The following is a 23224-nucleotide window of genomic DNA, read 5'->3' on the forward strand; positions in this document are numbered from 1 at the left end:
TGGGCATTGGTGGCCATATTAAGCGGTATAATATTAACACTGTTGAGCATCAACAACGCATTGCCAGGAGCCCTTGCAGGTTTTGTCCAATTGTTTAGGGCCTCCACATGCCAAACTTTGTTTCTCTGCAGTGGCTTTTGGGTTGTCCAGCAAAACAGTGAAATAAATGTTACCATTCTGCACTACATATATATATATATATATATATATATATATATATATATATATATATATATATATATATGAATAAGTGCTTGGAAATTTTGGCCTGTGATTGGTTAAAACGTCATCATAGGAGCAAACATAAATTGCCCAAAACTATTGCCCAAACATCCCTACATCACAGGGCAATAGTCTCCTATCTGACATGTGATTGGTTCACACCACTGTCAGTCCCACCCATTTTCAAAAGAATGCACCACCCTTACCCTGCCCTCCTCACAACAAGAGAAAGTGGCTGAAAGTAAAAGACCTGTGACTTAACAGAAAATGAATTACAAAACACACTACAAAAGAAAGAACCTCCGAACACTAACATGGTGATTAAAATGTCACTGTCACTCTTTTCTGACTTTCTGAAATTCAAACAAATTCAACTCGACGATATAAAGAAATATGACGGCCAGGATCTAAACGCACTATTAAGAGAGTGTTATGCAGCTGTCAGGAATCCAGGCGGAGAGCTGTACGCCAAAAAGACTTTGATAACTATGCGATATGAACTTCAAAACATTTTCTGTTATTTATTTCTGTTATTTATTTATTTATTTATGCAGCTATATCAGCTATATTTAAACAAAATATATAAAATCATATTTACTATCCAACCTTGCCTCACTTATTTTCTTCACTGATTTATATATAAAATATATCCTGCACACTCGGCTCATTGGAAAATGAAATGCCCCTCAGGAAGACTATTGTTACTGAATCTGTAATTGATAATAGAACACACACTGACATTCTGTCTCTTACTTCCCAATGCATTCATCCAATATGGCTTAACTTTAACCCAGTTACTGGTTACAACTGGTACCAGTTACAACTGGTTATTAAACATGTCAGTGACATTTTGTTCTAGGATTTCTACACACAAGACAACAGACCTCAGATGATCCTAAGGGCCATATTTTGAAAGCATTACCTCCAGTCTTTATTAACTCCTATTATTTTTAAAAGAGAACAAATTATGTAAATGTTAAAAAAGGAGAAATAAAAACATTGAGAGTGGTTAAGAGAACTTATGGTTAGGGTTAGGGTTAGGGTTTAGGGTTAGGGTTAGGGTTAGGGTTTAGTTGCTTGGTTCTAGTTTTGCAAATTAACAGATGTTTTACCTCTTTAAAAAAATTGAGTTAATTAAAGACTGGCGTAAACACATTGAGTACAGTACAGCCCTAACGATAATGCGCTAAAGATGTGCAAAGTAAGATTCAAAAGATTTGTGATACGAAGCTTACGTGAGTATCGGTCCTTGTAAAGGCCTGCAATTATCATGAAGTTAAACAGCACGTTCCCCTCAGCACTGATTTTGGGCAAGGGAAAAACTTCCCCACTGGTCAGGTTGGCCCCAAAGACGGTGTCATTGTACGCAGAATTATACACTATATAGGGTCCATCACCAAGTTCTAAAAAAAACAGAAATGTATTGATTTGTGTAATGCTACATAGCTATTAACTTCTTCAAGTTGATAATCAATCTTTTCAACACACACACAGACACACACATCTACATATATATATATATATATATATATATATATATATATATATATATACACACACACACACACACACACACACACACACACACACACACACACTGTGTTGGATGGTATATATAATATATATACACACATAATATATATATAACATATATATATGTATATATATATATAAGAATATATATTATATAATATATATATAGTTAATGTTATTATTAAAATATAAGATATATTTTAAATATTCCATTAATTTCATTATTTTCCATATATATAATTAATATATATTTACTGGCCAGTGTTCTATTTTCAATACAATATTCCATTAATTTATCATTACATTATTCCAAAAGAATACACGACTCAATCAAGTGTCACACAATATCTTTGTTATGTGAGCTGCTTGTTGTTTGCCTTTGTTTTATTAATCAATATTCTTTGAAAATGGTTTGCAGCTATTACATGTCCTGTTAAAGCAGTATGCTCATACAGTGGTAGCAATCTACACTCTGCATAAACTTCAGCTTCATATGTCACATACCTTGGTTGTAGTATTCACAGTCATAGGCTGAAAATTGTAAAAACAAAACAGAAAAGTTAAATCATTTTAGTGCACACATGCCACAGCTACAAAATAGCAATAATGTTTTGATTTGTAAGCCACGCTGAATACAGTATCTATTGAAAATGACTTATGGCATACTATAATGTTATTAGTGATTAGGTTTTATTAATATATGTATTAGAGTATCTATAGAGAGTCAGTGATAAGGAATTAATAAAGACATAATACCATGCAACTAAAACACTTAGTGCTCATTAAGGGTGCTTTCTCAATATGAGAAAAACATTAACATGGCACACCGAATATAATTTTATTTTAATGTAACAAGGCAGGGCCCCATATACAGTATTTATTTAACATAAATAAAACCCTGCGAGGACAGGGTTGGCTTGGGGTCTTGACAGTAACTGGGAGGCAGGACCAAGAGCAGGGCAGGAGGATAATGGAGGTGACTGAAGGAGCAGGAGGGAGTGTTTGGGTCAGAATACAATGAGACATGGTCAGAACAGGAACTGAAGAAGAGATGGAGCACTGAGAGGAGGCTGGAAATAAGGCAGGTTGCATGCAAGAAAACAAGTAGGGATTAGGCTAGCCCACTCCCTCTGCCTCAGTTATTTCAGCACCACAGTTAAACTATTGATAAGCTATTCTCCAGGCAGCCAGGGGAGATCAGGTGAAGCAAGAGATAAGCTGTATAGTTTTCAAGCAGCACAAAAAGAAATACTGTGCTTTTACTAAAACACTTATTCATGTTATTCAGATACAACTTTCTCCATTGAGATTTTCGCTGTGATTTAATCAGGAGATCCCAAGACCCTTATTCTGTAATTTCAGCGTTTGTCAACATTTCATTAGAAGCGCAGTAAAGATAAAAACAGTAAAGGGGTTGGGCTAAGTTATTTCAGACATAAGAGCCTGATTTTTGTATCTATCACGACTGTATGGCGTCCCTTTAAATGAAAACACTGATATTGTAGTCAAGATGTGATTGAAATAAAACCATTACATTACAATGCAAATCCTCAAATGCTACTATTTATGTCTTCAAATTTTTTTCTAATAAGAAAAGCACAAACTCTATGATTTTGAACTTCTCAATATTGCATTAATCCAAAGGGGCGAAACAGCATGTAATTATCAACTGTAATCTTCAACAGTTATGAATCAAGACAATACTTCAATGTCTATTAATTTCCCAATAAACAAAGCACCATATACAGCTTTCACTATGTGGATATGGTACTTACAGCAGACAGTAGGAGATCTCCAATGAACTGCTACCCCCTGCTGACAGCATTTGTGAGCGTAAGCAGCAATGCTGGTACACAGGCACTCACAGTCCCCACCACGGTTGCAATTGCAGGTGTCCGTCAGACAGTTCTTGTAAAACCAAGTCACGTCAACCTGAGGAGAAGAGAAAACGCACTGAAACTGGCTAACTAATAAAAACAACAAACCAAACTGCCAAATTAAACATTGCAGGGGATCACAAAAGTCTATATCTTAGGTGTGTTCTCTTTATTACCTTTAAAAAACTGAATCTCTCTTAGATTGCTCCTTTATGTATTTGTTTTTTGGTTGTTTGTTTGTGGATATCTAACTTGGGTTAAGGCTAGTTTAGGCTGCAGGAAGAGACACAGGGTTTACCTGCAGTTGTAGAAATACAGTTCCATTTCTAAAGTAACAGCACTGCTCGACTACTAACAAAACACTGCCACCTAGTGGCCACTGTCTTCATAACCTAACAATGATTTTGGTATTGGTAGAGTATTTGATGCCAGCTTATTAGGGCATTGGTATCTTGTAATCCCTCTTTATAAGCTTGCTTTTTATTTGCCATAATGATTCAGCTCCTTTATTTGCCGTAGTTTCTTTGTTGGCACAGTATTACTTTGGAACATTAGGAGGCTGTTAATGATTTTTGGAGCCACTATTTCCACCAAGTGTGAACAGGAAGGTGACGGTGTCAGACCTGGAAGATGCCAGGCTTGTGGTAGCTCACATTATTTGCTTTGTACGGTGTTGCAAACACTTTCACTGATTTTGCCACAACTTGTCCTATTTTTCAAATCTCCCTGTATATGAGACAAAGTACTTTTACGTGAGACCACGTAGTTTTACCTACCACATTGTGACAGGAGGCGAAGACATCGCTGTATAAAATAGCACATTCTCTCTTAGCATATGGCTGCCGGATCAGGTCACCTTCACACGGCCTCTTAACCACATAGTCACTTTCACACTGTGGGAAAAGAAGCAATTATTTCGCTGTTTTGTTACTTGACACTTTGTTACTTTCTTTATATTACACAAAACACTAAACCAAAAACACTAGCTAGTGGAGACTCTAGTATAACAATGCAGAACAAATTAGTGGTGAAGTTCATATACGTAGAATGTTGATCAGTGTAATCCAAAATACCTTCTCAATCATCTTAGTTTACTGTGAACTCATTTATCAGCTCTGGACAACTATTCATAAATCATTGTAGGAAGACTAACAAAATCTGAGTGTAAAATGAAGTCTAGTTAAACAGTAGCTGCTACTGTACCTGTCCAAGGGCCCAGCTGTCTCCAAGGGCTTGAGCATTGCTCACCTCCATGTTACTGGAAGTGGTCATGTCATTTACTGTGTTTTTATCAAAATTACCACACATCCCTGTAAGCAGACCCTGAAAATGTAAAGATATTTGAATTACAACAGAATGTTTTGCAAGCCACTGCATGTTCTTATTTTAAAACTTGCTTGCTCTCTGGTACATATGAGACAGCACAGCCAAATATTAAAATCACTGAAACATACACTGTGAATGATCTTCGTCTGCTGATGTGCTTGAAGTTATGGAGAACAAAAAGGTCACATATTTTGCAAAACTGTCAATAGGGATGGCAAATGTTTTACATATGTGTATGTACAGTAATAGACTACTGCATGTCAACATGGAACACATGGTCCACATGGTATACCAAATGGTTGCCACTCTGTAACCATTTTCTTGTCAGCACTATAATAATGCAATTATATATTTAAGCAGAATCTCTATATTCAATATACAGTGCTATAGAGCCACAGTGGCCATTCAGCAAAATTGGATACTTACTGTACTGCACGTAGATAACTATTAGATAACATATACCGTATGTATCATTAAAAACAAGTTGCTACATCTATACAAATGCAATCTTTTGGATGCTCTTTCTTAGATGGAGCTGTGCCCTCCCCATTGTGTACAATTACATGCGCCTCACAGTTCAAATGTCTTGAAGACCACCCCTTTGCTGCAGGTCTTGTTAGATGCTCACCTTCCACTCAGGCCCAGCTTGAATGTGCACTGTTGTCTTCTTGTCCCACAGGATCATGAGTGCTTGCTTTGGAAAGTGTATGACTGTGTAATAGCCAGCTTTCCACAGCTGAAACTCATACCCCTTTCCAATTACACTTGATGAACTCTAAACAAAAACATATCCACAAAGCATTTTTAGACAATCCACAAGCTTCCTCAAATGAGCTGACAGCCTGCCAGGGACAGGACAATGATTTCAGGACAATAGAGTCGCCTGACCGAAATGAATTCCTATAAACTGAGGTACTGCACAGTGACGCCAGAAAGTATCCCTATAGCTTTCAGTAACCAGTGCTTGTCAGGCCTGACATAAACTTGAATAAGGCACTTCACTATGACATGCTATGAAATACAAGGAAATTAAATGCTACTAACCGGGTCTCCAGAATTGTCGATGAAATAGATTTTGGTAAGTCCAACAAAGATCACAAGGTATTTCATACAAATAATTCCACTCTCATAACAGTCCTTATTTTGAGCTGTAATGGAGACTTCAGTTCCACTGGTACTCTGAAATAAAAAATAAACAAAAAGAAAGTGATCCTTAACTATGGTCTGTGAGATCAAAACAGATTAACAAATCAATCAATGCTGCTCAGTAAACTGACCCATTTTCATCACACATTCTCATCCAGCCCCTCTCACTGAAGCCACTTTACTAGTCTTTGCTGTTTCTTGGTTTTTACATCACTGATGATAGGAGGAGGTAGGCATGTGCAGCTGTAATTTCTGACTCCTCTGCCACAGTTACATAGAAGGGCAGAAATTACAGTTGTACACCCTTAGTAGTCATTTTTCAAACCAGCTCACTTCATAAAGTCTGCTTTTTCACTGTGCAGAAGGTAAGGTCCGTCATTCAGTCCTGGAGGGTATTTGTGCCACCAGGGTGTATCTGTATGTATTGTGCAATGAGTGCTACCGTACATGTACCTTCACGCTCGCTCTGTACAAACCCAATGATCTTCTCAGTATTGCAAGCAGACATTCTTGCAGGTCACTTTGATCCTTGGGGAATTGTTGCCCTTTAAAACAAACTATTCACTGGGAAAAAGAGGCAATTTCAAGGTCGCTTTTCGTGAAATCAATCAAATGTTTTAATTAAAAAGCAAAACAAAGCAACAACAAAAAGCTGCCATTAAAAGTTAAAACGCAGCAAAAACTAAGACAAGGGCTGACATAGCTTTAGTTTCTTTGTTTTTAAAACAGAAACCCTTAAAATTTAAGAAGAGCTCTCAGACTGGCTTTAAAGTCTGGGAAAAAGGAAACTGCAAACTGATTGGAACAAGTTCGCCTTTGTTTGGTATTTTGACTTTGCCCTGTTTATCCAATGGATTTCACATTTCATTGGATTACATTACAGCAATCCTGTTCTAATTAAAAATGCCTCTGATTTTCCCAAGATTAGGGCTTTGAAAATGTGCACATATCTGTTTTCGAGTGATTCAATCCACCCTGCTGAGGGCTGCTTTGAGGCACTGAAAGCGGCTGGAGCTCACTCCGGGGCTGGATACCTGAACTGGAGGCTTTCAATTTCCAGTGATAGAACTCGAAGGAAACCGGGACAGGTTTTAATTCCAGCAAGAAACCTTCTTTCGTTCCATACAATAAAGGTTGTACTGAAGGAATTATTCTAGACTACAAGGGCTAAACCTACTGCAAGGTGTTTCCTAAAATAAACAACAGCTCTGCACTGCTACACGTGGTATAGAGCAGAAGGAGAAAACTAAATACCACATGTCACCATATACAAGCTGCATCTCCCTGTTGCAAGCCTGTTCCAGTCTTAAGACATCAAATGTGACAATGTCAAACTTTCCTGATGGAATTAAAGGTGGTTCTTATTGAGAATCCCTCAAAATTAGTATAATGTAACACCTTGCAGACTTGTGTCCAATTCTAATTCCATCCCAGGTTTCTCTTTGAGCCTTAACACAATATTCACAGTGTGTCATAAATACAAACAGATACAGACCTTTCCTGTGCTAAATCTCTACGAAAGTGACCCCCTGTAGAAAATAATAATAATTGAAATTCAAAGATCAGAAAATGGCATAGTGTCAAGGAGGAAAATACCTTCTGTTTGCAAGCATGGGAAAACTAATTTTCAAGAAATGTCATGATAATTGATGCCTGTACAGGTGGAAACCAATCTAATAGAATTTAAAGATTTTCAACCAAATTACGAAGGAGTGAATGATATGAACTTTCCGGTACCTACAATATCAATAATCTTGACCATTTTTTTTTTAAATTGTCACAATCACAATAACAGAAATGCTACAGTGTCGACCTGTTTTGTCAGCGTAATAAGAGGTTTCATAAACCTTTAGAACAGGCCCTTTCATAGGATGGAGAGAAAATTAGGAAACGTGGTGAAAGATGTTAATAACGTGTTGTATGCTGCTGTTAGAATTCGGAGAGGAGATGAAAGATGAAATCCATTGTCACCCTTGTTCTGGGGTATGCTGTGTGCAGAGCAATGAGCTTGGGAGGAAGGGAGGTGTGTAGGTGGAGGTATAGATCACAGCACTCTGTAGGTGATGGTATAGATCACAGCACTCTGTAGGTGGAGGTATAGATCACAGCACTCTGTAGGTGATGGTATAGATCACAGCACTCTGTAGGTGATGGTATAGATCACAGCATTCTGTAGGTGATGGTATAGATCACAGCACTCTGTAGTTGATGGTATAGATCACAGCACTCTGTAGGTGATGGTACAGATCACAGCACTCTGTAGGTGGAGGTATAGATCACAGCACTCTGTAGGTGATGGTATAGATCACAGCACTCTGTAGGTGATGGTATAGATCACAGCACTCTGTAGGTGATGGTATAGATCACAGCACTCTGTAGGTGATGGTATAGATCACAGCACTCTGTAGGTGATGGTATAGATCACAGCACTCTGTAGGTGATGGTATAGATCACAGCACTCTGTAGGTGGAGGTATAGATCACAGCACTGTAGGTGATGGTATAGATCACAGCACTCTGTAGGTGATGGTATAGATCACAGCACTCTGTAGGTGATGGTATAGATCACAGCACTGTAGGTGATGGTATAGATCACAGCACTCTGTAGGTGATGGTATAGATCACAGCACTCTGTAGGTGATGGTATAGATCACAGCACTCTGTAGGTGATGGTATAGATCACAGCACTCTGTAGGTGATGGTATAGATCACAGCACTCTGTAGGTGATGGTATAGATCACAGCACTCTGTAGGTGAAGGTATAGATCACAGCACTCTGTAGGTGATGGTATAGATCACAGCACTGTAGGTGATGGTATAGATCACAGTACTATATAGATGATGGTATAGATCACAGCACTCTATAGGTGATGGTATAGATCACAGCACTCTGTAGGTGGAGGTATAGATCGCTGCACTGTACAGATAGAAGTATAGATCACTGCACTCTATAGATGGAAGTATAGATCACAGCATATTAGGGTTCAAACACTTTTAACTCTCTTCCACAAGCTGACAAAGCACAATTACAACTCTTCACGGAAACACATAATGATATTTTGGTATTTTCAGTATAGTAAGTTTTACCACAGTAAAATGGTATGCATTTACCAGGGATTGTCATGTTTATTTATATGCTTTACCATACCTTGCCATTATTTACAATGCTTACCTATGCTTTAGTACGCTTTCACTAGGCTTTTTTTAAAACCTTGGCTATGCTTTTACAATAGTAAACTTTTCTAAGGGCATTTACAGAAGATGCTGCTAATAAGCCTATAAATTAGATGTGGAAGGGTGATTTATAATGCTTTTTTGAGACCACCTTTGGATCTATTCTCCTAGGTCAATACAGGCTTTTATCATAAAGAAAACTGACCAGAAAGTTTTTCTATAGTGAAAAGGAAAATGGCTCAGTATTTAGCTGACATCCCTTTCCTATGAAATTTTTTTGTAAACCCTTTAGCAACCTACACTGAAAACATCAACTCACATTTTGTTTAAAAAATGTTTTTAGAAATGCATGTCAATGCTCTCTGTGGTTAGACAGCATTATGAAACACAAAGATATTATAAATCCTGAAACTTACATTATTCATCAAAACGTCATATAAGCATAGCAGGCTGGCTTTGAACAACCCTTCTGTGGGCAGGAGACCGGTGTGCTAACCATTGCACTAAAGAGATGTTCCACCACAATGATACACAAACCACACCCATTCAAAGATCCAGTATCACAGTGGAAACTTCATAGTGCTATACATGCGTTCTTTTTTATTTCCAAACAATTGCACCTTACCTGAAAAGCTTTTGTGCTGTGTTTTGTCGTTGCAGTCAAAGACAGGACATGGCACAGCAAGGTTCAATACTTACAGGTATTGTTATAACTTATATGGACGTGATACAGGCTCCCTAAGGGATTGTTTATCAGTTTTGGTGATTTGGCCTTTAGGAACAGTCTGCTACAATTTCTCTTTAATGCTTAAATAAAGCTACTGGAAAATGCAAGTTACCATGTACACTACATACAATAACACCTTTGCCACTCAACACCACTTTTCCCAGCCTGACCTAAACATTCTTGTCTGAGTGAACAACCACCAACATAAAATAACCTTCTACAATGAGTATCTTTTTAGCCAGGTCTCAGGGTATAACAGCTTCTCAGGCATGAGAAAGCTACCCTAAAGTTCAAAGACAGGATGGAATGAATAGGGGGGGGGGGGGGGGGCGATTCACTTAGTCAAGGCAAGTTTGCATTAACAATCTCCATTTATCAGAATATCTGAAAATCACAGAAAATGGATGAGCTCCCCTGTTTAATGTGTTTGTAAACATTTTATCAACACGGACCAAAAACTAGCAATCTGTGACATGATTCAGAAAACAGCTCTATAAAGTCATTAATGGATGCAGTAGTTTAATAATCTGGACAAATCTGTTTTGAAAATACTTACAATGACATATAATACTATAATAAAGTATGGGGATATTCAGTCTCAGAATTCGTAGTACAGTGCCAGTACAAGTGTATTGGGGAATGGCACCGCAGTACCTAAAAGAGAGCACAGCTGTCTGTAAACCCAGCTCTACTGATGTTGTTTGTAGGTGACTACATTGCCTGAACAGCTTATGTAATAACATGAGCAGCCTAAAGGGTGTTTTCCGACTGGTGATGGAGTGGGCATAAGGGTTTGGTGATGTGAACTAATGCCCACAGGTTGGGGGCAAGTTCAAACCCAGGCCTCCTAAGGTGAACTGCTTGTAATACTTGCCACTGTGTCTAGAACATTCTTTTCTGTAAATAAATGAATACATAAACACATAAATATTCAAGAAGATGAGGCTCTGCTGCTGGCATATTGTTCCACTCTATCGTTATCTTCCCCTCCCTCCGTGGTGCTGTTACTTGCTCTGAAAACCATTCCTTGTGAGGTAGTAAAAAGTCACTTGTTAACCAGAATTCAGTTTACACTACAGAGAGATATGGAAGCAGGAAAAACAGGGTCTGTGCAGATATAACCAAAGACACGCAAACGTCTTTTATTACACATGCAGTGCTGCTCTCCATAGCTTTAAAATAAACAAATCTTTGACCCAGAAAGACTTCGAAGAGAGATCAGGTGTCTGACTCAAGCATGGGAACAGAACATAGGCTATCACTGTGAATTCTCTTCTATTTTAACACATGCACGGTTCTTGAACCCTACTTCCAGCCTCGATCAGGTGGTGTCTCTCAAATGCGAAAATACTAAAAATAATAAAGCGCATTTAGCTAACTAGATGTTTAACCCACATATAACTGTGTTATAATCCTTAAAATATGTTTTATACCTCCGTTAGTTCATTGGTCTCAAATGTGCAGTTTTGACAGATACACATATTTTACAGCAAACACATATTTTCTGTTTAAAGCATGACATTTAGTAGAGGTTAAAGAAAGTTCTCAGTTTCTATGCCTTATTCTTAGGTCATCTGTTACAATTGCACTTCCTCCTGGGTTATTTCACCTCAGCAGTGTTTTCTGTGTTAAAGCATATTACTGGCTGAAAGCATCACTTTAATTGTAATTAACATAAAACTGCTTTTTAACATATATAGACCATTTATAATTGGAAAATAATATTTTGTAGCCGGTGACTCACATGTGCCACCTTGTGGTTTTAGAGAAGCATAACAGCTATTTTCTTTTTCTAACTTGAATAGTCTGTAGCTACAATGCTCTATTTGGAACAGACTACAATACACATTAAGACATGAGAAACAATTCAAGCAAAGACTGTTGGGTTTACTTGAGGACCAGGGTTGACCACAATTGGTATAAATAATTACAAACTCAAAGCAATGACTTAGCACTGGAAGCTTTGTTAAAGTAATGCTTTCTTAATCCTCCACTCATACCATCAACATACAGCAGGTTAAAATAAGAGCATTCATTTCCATATTGCTTTAAAAGCCACTCTTTAATTCAAACACAATTCTCCCTACCTTTACTAAATAGACTTGACAGTCGCTGACATAGTCATATTCCAGCCCGTCAAAGGTATGATAATGCCGATCACTGTAAACAGTGCACACAGACGGGCAGGGGTAGTGGGTACAGTTGAAAAACCCTCTGTGGCAGACACTGGAAAGAGAAAACAGAGAGTGAGGGGTTTCAGATTAAACACATAGGGTAAAATGTACAGTATTAATCACCTTAAGACTTGAAAAAAAACCTTTATTATTAGCAAGCTCATCAGATATTAAAGTTTTCAACTAGGTAGAGAGGTAACCCTTGCCAAGGGTGGAAGTAACACCTTACAGGTGTCAGTGCTGTGAAAATCAAAATCTTGTATTAAATGCTCACCAACAGAGGTTTATGATTATAGTTGCAGTTAAATTGGGTAACAATTATCGGGTACCAAGGTCACTAACAAACTAATGGATGAGTCCCTATAGTTTCTTTCAGAATGTAAAAACATATACAATAACAGGAAGTTAACTCAGTTAATTGGATGTCACTACAGTGATAAACTGGTCACCGCGGCCAATAACAAACTAAAGAGAACATTGTCCTTAGTCATTGGTGCATCGCTTTTACTGCAACATTTTCCAGTATCTATCAACCTCATTCATATTACCTGACATACCATTTATAACAAGGTGTGGACACCACCTCTCCTGGTAAATACTCCAGAGCCAGCCAGGCACAGGGACAGTTTTCTGGGAAATAGCACTCCTGCTTGTGCCTCACAAGCCTGGGAAGATACCAAGAGACAATGCGGCTTGGACCATTTATTAAAGACTTTTCATGCCAGGGTGGGACTGCAGCTCAAACATGTAGACTGACAGAATAATACACAGGATGTCAGGCTGTCTTACCTGTAGCACTTTAAAATTACGCTGAACTCGCCTTCACGTGCCATATTTGTAATTTCAAACTGGCATTAAGATTTTTAAGCTCTGCATGTCGTTTTCTGTCACCTACTGATCATAGAAAAATAACCCATATTCTCTGTTCTGATACAAATATGAAACAATGTCAGCTGGCTTGTGCAATCCATTAATAAGTAATTACTTTTATTAGCAAGGTAACAATGTAAAAAGACACTTAGTGGTATTACAGAGAATTACAATATAAACTGTAATGTAGCAGTACTACAGTGCAGCGATCCTGTGATGGCACTGTACTCTCAGAACAATTCCACAGTCATTGCTGCTGGGTGTGCAGAACTCTTACCCTGCTGGGCAGCCACACCCACTCACACAGGGGGTGGCAGGTGGGCAGGTCAGGTTCAGCATCAGGTTGCGGCAGGTTACTTCACAGGCAATGCCAGTGCGGGGCTGGCCAGGCTGGTGGTCTCGGCAGTTAAAATAAGTCTTCCCAGGGGGGCAGTCCCCTGGATCAGGCTCTGCAGAAATTGCTTTTTTTCAGTAGCAGTACACAACCACCTAATAGGAGCTCGTCTGATCTCAGAAGCAAGGCAGCTCAGCACAGAGCATTGCAACAACACACACATTTCTTAGGAGTATTACATTCATATTGTTACTGTCATGTCACCAATAGGACTTATATAAGATGTAATGACTCTTCTAATTCTGCCAAGGGCATTGGCTTAAACTCAAAACATCAACATATCAGTATTATAAACGCCTCCCTCTACATTACCAGTAGGTGTTTTGAAACAAAAAAATCTTGAACAAAAGAATTACATATACAACTGGAAAAAAAAGTGTATAACAGAGAAGAACAACTAGATAGTCACAATCCTTCCTTATTGTTTTATGTTACATCAAATATAAACATCTATATATGTATGAAACTTAAGCGATATCGTCCTTGCATGACAGACAAATCGAACACAGATGTTTTCTCTCATCAAAGCAAGTCTAAATAAGCTCAGAGGAAAAACAGATGAGGCACAAACAAAAGTTTCAATAGGAGGCTATACTGGGTTAAGTCATTTAATCTACTACGCATCTGAAAAGGGGGCAGCATGCTTTTAATAGTATGACAAGACACGCTGATTGAGAAAAAAACATACCTGGTTCCTGGGGAGCACATTCCATCCGTCCATTTCTACAGAGGCTGGAGAACAAAAAAATTAATTAAAAAAATCAACTTCTTTCACAGACTTTAAAAAACAACAACAACAACAACATTATTATTATTATTATTATTATTATTATTATTATTATTATTATTATTATTATTATTATTATTATTATTATTTAATCAACATAAATGGAAACTATGAACATTTTAAACAAGAATAAAAAGCTGTGTATTTTGATTAATTCATATGTTCATATTTAAATTAATGTCTTTAGACAGGGAAAAGAAATACTGTTCTGATTTAAATAGATATAAATATGAATGTACAGCTATGGGCACAAGTTTTGCATCATCCTATAGAATTAACAAATTCAAATAAAGTCAAATGAAACCTGCTGAATAATGTTACATTAGCATATTGAATTACATACCGCGTTGTATTTTTCCATTTACTGAACGACAAAAAAAATTCAAAATCTAACATGAAATACTGTGCTGTTATTATGGCTTCCGGTAGACTGTTGTGATATCATTTTGTAGTTTCTTTGATTACATGATAAACCATCGGATTAAATAAAATATTTAAATTATGTGATGCAATCAGATAATGGTGATGCAATCTTTTGGCCACAGCTGAACAGTTTCAAATAATAACGTTGCTCACCAGGGGCCTGATGCACTGAAGGAGACTTCACCAGACTGGTATACAGTCCCCATGAAATAGCAGTGGCACTGAGACCTGAAACAAAACAGCAGAGGTTTTTCCCTTGTACAGTAGCTTTGGGGAAAACAAATGGTGTTAATGTGCATGTGCTTGATACCTTCTGCATCTTTATTTAGCAGTTTTCAAGAAAAATCAGACACCATGTATCTCAGCACAGTACAAGTGTTGTGTAGCGTAGTATACAATGTGATATTCAAGCAAACATTTAAATACATATTGCACAATTAACAAAAAAGCAATACACTGAATTCTCCTTGCCGATTTCGATTTGTAACAAAGACACAAGTGAGTATTACTTCCACACAACAGAGGGGGTTGCTTACTAGTGAAGGAAACAATTTCTTTGTGAATGGAGCAATAATAACAAAGACTCATAGCAAAAACAACAAACAGAAGGGCACTTCACCAGTAACAAGGGTCTGTAATATATTTATATCAAGTGTTAAAAAATATATACGTTGGTGTCTTAGCTGTAAATAGCGTTTGCTATCTTGCTAGATGACCCAACAGCAGGGTACTCACTCCGTGACACAGCGCTGCCGGGCCTCATCGTAATACAGCCCCTCAGCGCAGTTACAGCCCTCAGCGCAGTCATCGTCACAGGCCTCATTGTTAGAGAGGGACAGACAGGTCTTCCCACATGTGCTGGTGCAGGAGTGGTACATCATCCCTCCGAGGCAAAGCATTCCTACCCAGCAAGAGCAGCTTCACTCAACGGATTCAAAACACACATACACTCCTACAGCAAGAGCAGCTTCACTCAGCGGATTCAAAACACACATACACTCCTACAGCAAGAGCAGCTTCACTCAGCGGATTCAAAACACACATACACTCCTACAGCAAGAGCAGCTTCACTCAGCGGATTCAAAACACACATACACTCCTACAGCAAGAGCAGCTTCGCTCAGCGGATTCAAAACACACATACACTCCTACAGCAAGAACAGCTTCGCTCAGCGGATTCAAAACACACATACACTCCTACAGCAAGAGCAGCTTCGCTCAGCGGATTCAAAACACACATACACTCCTACAACAAGAGCAGCTTCGCTCAGCGGATTCAAAACACACATACACTCCTACAGCAAGAGCAGCTTCGCTCAGCGGATTCAAAACACACATACACTCCTACAGCAAGAGCAGCTTCGCTCAGCGGATTCAAAACACACATACACTCCTACAGCAAGAGCAGCTTCGCTCAGCGGATTCAAAACACACATACACTCCTACAGCAAGAGCAGCTTCACTCAGCGGATTCAAAACACACATACACTCCTACAGCAAGAGCAGCTTCACTCAGCGGATTCAAAACACACATACACTCCTACAGCAAGAGCAGCTTCGCTCAGCGGATTCAAAGTGCACGTTGAGCCACTTTAAAGTTACATTTTGCTGTAGTTTTCAGTCATTCAGAGGTTATTTCAGTTTATCACACGCTGTACTTTTGCTGTTTGTATTTTGATAAGCCTGCGTTGATTTCACCTAAGCTCAGGAGCAGCTTGTCAGTTCCAGTTGCCTGCCATAGATATATGTATAGTGACACAGGCTAGATCAGCCAAAATGTCTTTATAAAAGTAAGAACTTGCTCCATCTAGTGATCTGACACTATGCAGATTTGGACTTTTTTTGTTGTTGTTGCTTGCAAAACACTGCTGTGCACTAGAAGGTGCTGGTGCTATACTGTATATGGTTTTACATACACAACACATGTAACTTCCTCATTGTGAACAACCCTAAGTCAATAACACATAACTTTAAACACTCAATCATTGCTTTAGTTTTAGTTTTACTCAGCTTCATGTAAAGAGCAGCTCACCATTAACACTACTCCCTTTTCAATTTGGAAAGCCTGCCTCTATATGGCATTTGACTCAGCTGATGATTGCCTGCCTATGAGAATAGCAATAAACTAAAGGGTAGCTCTAAGAGGGGTTATGAAGGAGGTGGAGAGAAACCAAAAAGAGTAGGAACCCTGGCCTCTTTTTAATATCTGACTGGATAATTAGGTCTCTGTTGTGATGTGCGTTGGAAGTTGTTGTTTCTCTTGAACTTTCTAAACTTCATGTAGAACACAATCAAATATATTTCGTAATCGATATTATTCCACTTACCACATTCCGAGACATGGGTCCTGAAATTCACGAAGACCTTGTGTTTGGTGCAGATGTATGCATAGTGTGCCAGCGCAGTGCACAGGCAGTTGCTCCCACATTTGCAGGCTTGATAGCGGCACTGCTGGAAATAGACTCCAGGGCTCACGTAGGAATGGCAGGGGGAGAACAGGCCTTCATTGATGATGTCACACTGTGATGCATAAAAAACTAAAACAACAGACACCGTTGTTAGAAAACAAATGGGATTGTCCTTTAGCCTTGTTCTCTTATAGGAAAGCCCCTCTATAAATCATCATACGAGTTTGCCGAGCAACATGTATGATTTCTTTCTTGTCAGCATGCTCTGACATTGATAACATGCTATGTATCTCCATCGTTACATGCATTCCTAAATCAGAAAGTCTGAGGCAAATCTGTGAAGCAAACTATTTCCAATACCACTTTCAACTTGTTTGTCTACTTGCCCAACCGTGTTACAACCCATGTTAACAGATGCAGTAAAAACAAGCAACAGACTTAGCTATCTATTACAAGCATTACTAACTGTCATTAATTTAAACAACAACCTTATCACATGAATGATGAACATTTGGTCGGGATATGATATACACATATACAGATGGTTCAAAAATATGTATGAATGGGTTGATAAAAAAAAAAAAGCATGCAAATCTGAATTGCAGGAAGTTCCAGTTGAGTGAAACCAGTGCTCCCAACAAGATGAAACAACAGACGATGCTGCAGTATCAGCATCTGCAAAATGCAATGGAGTTTATGTACCGTTTTGCTGGTTCATCTCACAGGGATCTATGATGGGGATGTTCACAGGGCTTGTGCAAGCTGCTGAGACCTTCCATGCATTGGCATGAAGCTGGGGCGTTCCCTCAATCATGCCTGATGGAGATCTGAAAGAATAATAGAAGATATATCACCTGCAAGGTGCATGGACATGGAGGGTCAGGAGGGAAACAAAGGGCCGTTCTCACGACGGAATTGCAGTGGTGCACTTATCAGCACGATGATGTTTCATGAACATCGTGCTGAGCAAGCTCTGACTGACACAAGAACAGGGAGCAGCCATATGTTCTTGGAGTCTTATCTGATCAGCTTTTAGAAGCGAAGCAGTAATAGGCTTGGTCAGTGCTTGGATAGGGGATCGCCAAGGAAACCCAGTGCCACAGCTGAACATTCTAGGATACAGGATGTTAATTCTGTTGAAAGCTTTGTGCAGTCTGACTGTGGTTGAAATGTGCAAAAATTAGGAAAGTAAACTACAGTCAATGATATTAATTAAGTAAGACACCATCAGGTGTGTGTGGTTCAAGCAGAAAGGTGATGACATGTCAACTAGCTGAACTGGCATCAGGTGACAGGATGGTCACAGGATTTCCAGCATGACTTTGCAGTAACTTTGTAACAGCACACAAGTATCTTCATTTCCTCTTACTGTAATAATCAATTAAAATCGAATCAATATCATTTAATATCATCTGCCACCGAAATGCGATACACAGTCCAACCTTGACAACTCAAATCCGCAGACTACAATATTGCATTCATAGTTGTTTTTTTTTTTTTTTTAATGAAGAAGGATTTGTAGTTCTGGTAATGAAGAGACTTACAAAAAATCATCTCTTAAATTTCCATTGAAGGTGCCACAGAGACCCACGAGTCCACCTTCCCAGCTGCTCTCGACCTGCACGTACAGCCTGCCCCCTCCTCTATCAAACTGGACCCGCAAACCAAAGCTGGTCTTCAGTTGCGTGAACAAGGAGGTCACCTTGGAAACGACAACATCACCTGCAAGGGGAAACAAACACTTAAATCCTCCTGCAATCCATCATGTATTCAGCTGCCCTGCAATGAGCTATTTTTTTTACTAATTTATATGAAGTGCCTGCAGTTAGTTCTGGGTGTAACCAAGGAAGGTAACCAGAGTAGGTTCACATTCAACCTCTCACTAAGGAACTCCGTGCAATAGAATGCAGTGGTGTTGGGCCCCATACAGGGTTGTAGTTACATTGGGCAGTAAGCTTGAAAAGCAAACACTGGTAAAGACACATTACAAATTGAGAAATAGGAACACAGTAACATATTTATTTTATTTGTAAAATTTATGAACAGGGTAAAAGGTGAGTAATTTGATAAAAAAAAAAAAAAGCATTGACAAGACAAATCTAACCCCCTACTGTGTTTCCAGTTGGTGTGTAAGTCAGGTAATAAGATCTTGACAGCACCTGTTGTTGAGATCTAGTGGTGTGTTGATACCAGGACTAATCTGCCCTGCTGCCTCCTTGACATTCAAACCGACTCTGATCTTCAAGAAGGCCAGTTGGGGTTTGGGAGCTGACTTTAAGAATAAATACCAATATATTCACTGGAATTTATTCCACACCTGTTGCACCATTTAAAATGTTGTGGAGATAATAAAATGTGATACCTGTGGAGGATGAGCACAGGTGCTCTGGTGCATTTCTTAACTGATTAAGAATAAGCTACCAGAAGGGATGATTGAAGGGAAACAGCAAGTATTGGGACAAGTATTATTAATTTTACCAGGAAAAAAAAGGTTTCCACAGAGGTGACTGCCAAGAATGGTACGACATTCAACAAATTTCAGCGGCGTAAAATGAAGAACAAACGTCCCACCCAGTCGGTCTGTACTGGTAGTCTATAAAGAATATTTGGGGTACCGTTATGGGCTGGCTTGCTCATTGAAAGCTTTAAAATGACAGGTCGTACAAACAGTAGCAGGGTGTAGTTTAACTGTACTTTTCATACAGTTCACAGACTCTACAACTGAAGTTAAAATTGAATTATATCTAGCTTTCCCCAAGCTCTTTTCTGTAACATGATGTTAATGGCCTGGTTTCTTTTTATTTAATTTCTGACTTGTTTAATATCCTATGCTGTGTGTCCACTATCATTCTCCACTGTTGTTTCTGCTCAGTTCATTTTTACCACGCTTACTTACTATGTGATCCACCACTTCTAAAAACCTACACAGTTCTTTGAAGGGCACAGTGTCTTACCATCAGAGTAGGGGAGGCTGGCTGCCTGCTTTACTCCAATCAGCACCTCCCCATCTTTAGTGAGGGTCACCTGCCGGGTTACATCCTCATCCACCACCAGCGTTATCGACTGGATGCAAGAGTGCTCCAGGCTCTGCACAAGAACAGACATTAATGTGAAGAGGAAGGCAAAGGTTGTGTCAACCACAGGGCTGTGGACATGGCAACTGTACAACTTGAGCAAACAAGTTCACTTTTTGAGCAATAAATTTGTACGTGTTCTGAACGTGCACAAAACCTTTAGTAGCACGAGTGTTATAATGGCAATGTCATCCTTGCTGTTTAAATGTTGTGGCTCACTCTCTCTCTCTCTCTCTCTCTCTCTCTCTCTCTCTCTCTCTCTCTCTCTCTCTCTCTCTCTCTCTCTCTCTCTCTCTCTCTCTCTCTCTCGAAAATGCAAAATAGAAAGAAACACACATGTATGTCACGTTTCTAACTATCAAAATATCTGATAAATATAAACAGAACACAATTAACACATACGTGTGACATTTCTGAATAAAAAATACATCTGTATCATATCAGTAGCTTTAAATTATAGTTCACATAAATTGTTGTTTTTATGTCAGATGCAGGTAATAAAACAGGCCAAACAAGAGACTTATCTGGAGCAGACACTGACATGGTGCTAAATTGTGCTGAGGATTTGTGATTGCTAACAATAGTCAGCGCTAGTTTTCAGCTGTATGATGGGTCAATAAAACAAAATGCTGTACATTAGGCTATGTTGGTTCTAGAAAATACATTGCAACCTGAATTGCCCTTTAGAAGAAATGTTTGTTTTTTCCAGCAATCAGCTATGTCTGTCAGTGCAATGAGAACTGAAGGTCAGGTGTAATAGTGAAACCGTGCATCACACCACAGTGTGCATGCTGATAGCAACACAGATATGGATCTCAATATTTCCAGGGAGATTAAGGTCTCTATTTGATCATAATTCAACCGATTTCTTTGATAATGAATTCAAAGCAGTTCACTTCAGACAGCAGCTTTGTCACAAAATTCAAACAAGGTGTTGAAATGAGCAGCTGAGTCTGTATATATAAAGTCTTTATTACTGTGGGAGTTCACTTGAAGGCTTATTAAAAATGTGTCTGCGCAGATTACAAATTGCTACATCCAATAAAAAGATTAGCTCACTTTGTTTCCCAGCATCTTTTTTTTTTTTTTTAATACAAATAATCACACTGAGAATTTGAATTAGCAGAGGAATTTGTGTTACCTCACCGCAGGGCATGTTCTGTAACGTCAGGGTGAACCTGGTGCTTCTCCAGCTCTTCACCAGAACGTACTGGCAGGTGCCCACGAGCGTGAATATGCGCCCGTCGAAGGAGGTGATGTGTGTGTCCCCTGTGACTGAGCACTCCGCTGTACCAACAAAAATAGCTATTATTAACACTTGTATGTGTGTAAATCATCCTTCCTTTTTATAAATGTCTCCTTACTAGAGCTGTACTGTATCTATATATCTATAACTGTTATACCAAGGGTGACCAATCACGCTCCTGGAGAGCTATTCCACTCCTGGTTTAACAGGTAAAATAATGTAATGAACTACTTCAGGGTCTGGATGGAGGTTTAATTGTTTCAACTAAACAATTTAGAACAGGGCTGGAACAAAGACCAGGAATGGAATGGACAACTTTACATGATATAAATATGAAGCTTGTACTCTCTGTAATCTATATAATACCTTACTTTTGTATACCAATTTTTGTATACTTTTGTGTCAATTTATGTTCGCAAATGTGTTGTCATGGCAGCAGCTTGCACAGTTTGTACAGTTTGCAATCTACAGTCTTGGATTAAAAACTTAGTTCTGGCAAACTGTACAGGTAGTGTAGCAATGATAGTAAGTGCATAGATTGTAATCAGTGCTTGTCTTTAATGGAATCAGGAAAAAGGCCAGCTGAGTCTTATCAGCAACTATAGACAAGAGTGTGAAACACACTACCATCAGATAACTGGAAAAGATCAAAATGAATCCCAACTTCATTGATAAAATAACTACCTGTGCAGTTGTTTTCTGTGCAGTTCCATAGTCCACCACTGCAAATGCTGCAAGAGATAATAATAAAATAATAATAATAATAATAATAATAATAATAATAATAATAATAATAATAATAATCACATATCACTCAGCAATAACACAGTAACTGGCGTAAACCTAACTGTGTACTTTAACACGCAATAAAACCATCAACAAAGTTTATTCTATTGATCAAATGATTCAGGATTGACCCCAACGTCTACCTGAACTGAATGAGAAATGTGACTGGCCTGTAAATCAGCTAGACTTGTTAGTTACGGAAGCTACGTTCAAAGTGTTACTGAACAGGCTGTGGGTTTTAAACACAAAGCAATTACGTTCCTTAATTTTCTGCTTTGTTCTTCATATTCCTGCAATACTTTTTCAATATAATCACAATTGATTTGACATTTTTATGAGAATATCCTTGGTCATAAATCAGTTTTGGGTAGTAATTTTCATTTTACATCGGTTATGCACATCAGGTTTTCCCGTCAAAATGCTTTTTGAATTCAAAACATTTTTTGGCTGAGTCCAACCTGTTCAGTCAGTCACAGTTCATTGGTTCCTGACTCCTCTCTCTTGATTGGTACATTTGTCTGTTACCATTGCCAGGATTCTACCTGCTCGCTCCGGCACAGGCTCAGAGGGGCCCAGTAACAATTCAAGAGTGGTCTTACCAGACACTGCAGCCCTGTTCCAGTACGTAGCCCAAAGGGTAGGACGTCCCATGGTACACACAGGGGCAGTTTGCCACAGAGATGCAACTCCCATTCTCCATGATCAATCCTGATCACAGGAAGAAAAAGCATTGCAAAACAAACATGTAAACTGGCAGTGTCATTGTTCAAGTACTGAAGACAATTTCACATGTGAACAGAACTCAGTGGAACTAGGACACAGGTCTAATACAGTGTAAATTCCATGAGAAGCTGTCCAATAACTCTTTGATGACTGTATTATAGTTTGTTACTAAAACGAATAATAATGGTTGTTCTTATACTGATAGCCTTTTATATATATATATATATATATATATATATATATATATATATATATATATATATATATATATATATATATATATATATATCATAAATGAAATTATGCATTACACAAAATGTTTTACATATTGTCAT

At 38.5% G+C, this 23224-nt stretch overlaps 1 protein-coding gene across 3 annotated transcripts in view; it reads right to left on the reverse strand.

Annotated features, from left to right (window-relative positions):
* LOC121320033 (otogelin-like protein) overlaps positions 1-23224 on the reverse strand; it is a 53200-nt gene that overhangs the window by 19242 nt on the left and 10734 nt on the right. For all 3 annotated transcript variants that reach the window (XM_041258152.1, XM_041258151.1, XM_041258153.1), the window contains exons 13-32: positions 22766-22874; positions 22065-22111; positions 21276-21421; positions 20015-20147; positions 18605-18782; positions 17763-17887; positions 16980-17189; positions 15388-15553; positions 14806-14880; positions 14131-14174; positions 13326-13497; positions 12736-12843; positions 12092-12230; positions 6003-6137; positions 5587-5733; positions 4836-4955; positions 4409-4525; positions 3531-3687; positions 2260-2286; positions 1458-1625 (exon numbers count right to left, since the gene is read on the reverse strand). In XM_041258152.1, coding sequence (XP_041114086.1) covers positions 1458-1625; positions 2260-2286; positions 3531-3687; positions 4409-4525; positions 4836-4955; positions 5587-5733; positions 6003-6137; positions 12092-12230; positions 12736-12843; positions 13326-13497; positions 14131-14174; positions 14806-14880; positions 15388-15553; positions 16980-17189; positions 17763-17887; positions 18605-18782; positions 20015-20147; positions 21276-21421; positions 22065-22111; positions 22766-22874 — 2523 coding nt within the window. The remainder of the gene's footprint in view (positions 1-1457; positions 1626-2259; positions 2287-3530; positions 3688-4408; positions 4526-4835; positions 4956-5586; positions 5734-6002; positions 6138-12091; positions 12231-12735; positions 12844-13325; positions 13498-14130; positions 14175-14805; positions 14881-15387; positions 15554-16979; positions 17190-17762; positions 17888-18604; positions 18783-20014; positions 20148-21275; positions 21422-22064; positions 22112-22765; positions 22875-23224) is intronic.

The sequence above is a fragment of the Polyodon spathula genome, chromosome 8 (assembly GCF_017654505.1).
Source record: "Polyodon spathula isolate WHYD16114869_AA chromosome 8, ASM1765450v1, whole genome shotgun sequence".
Taxonomy (NCBI): Eukaryota; Metazoa; Chordata; class Actinopteri; order Acipenseriformes; family Polyodontidae; genus Polyodon; species Polyodon spathula.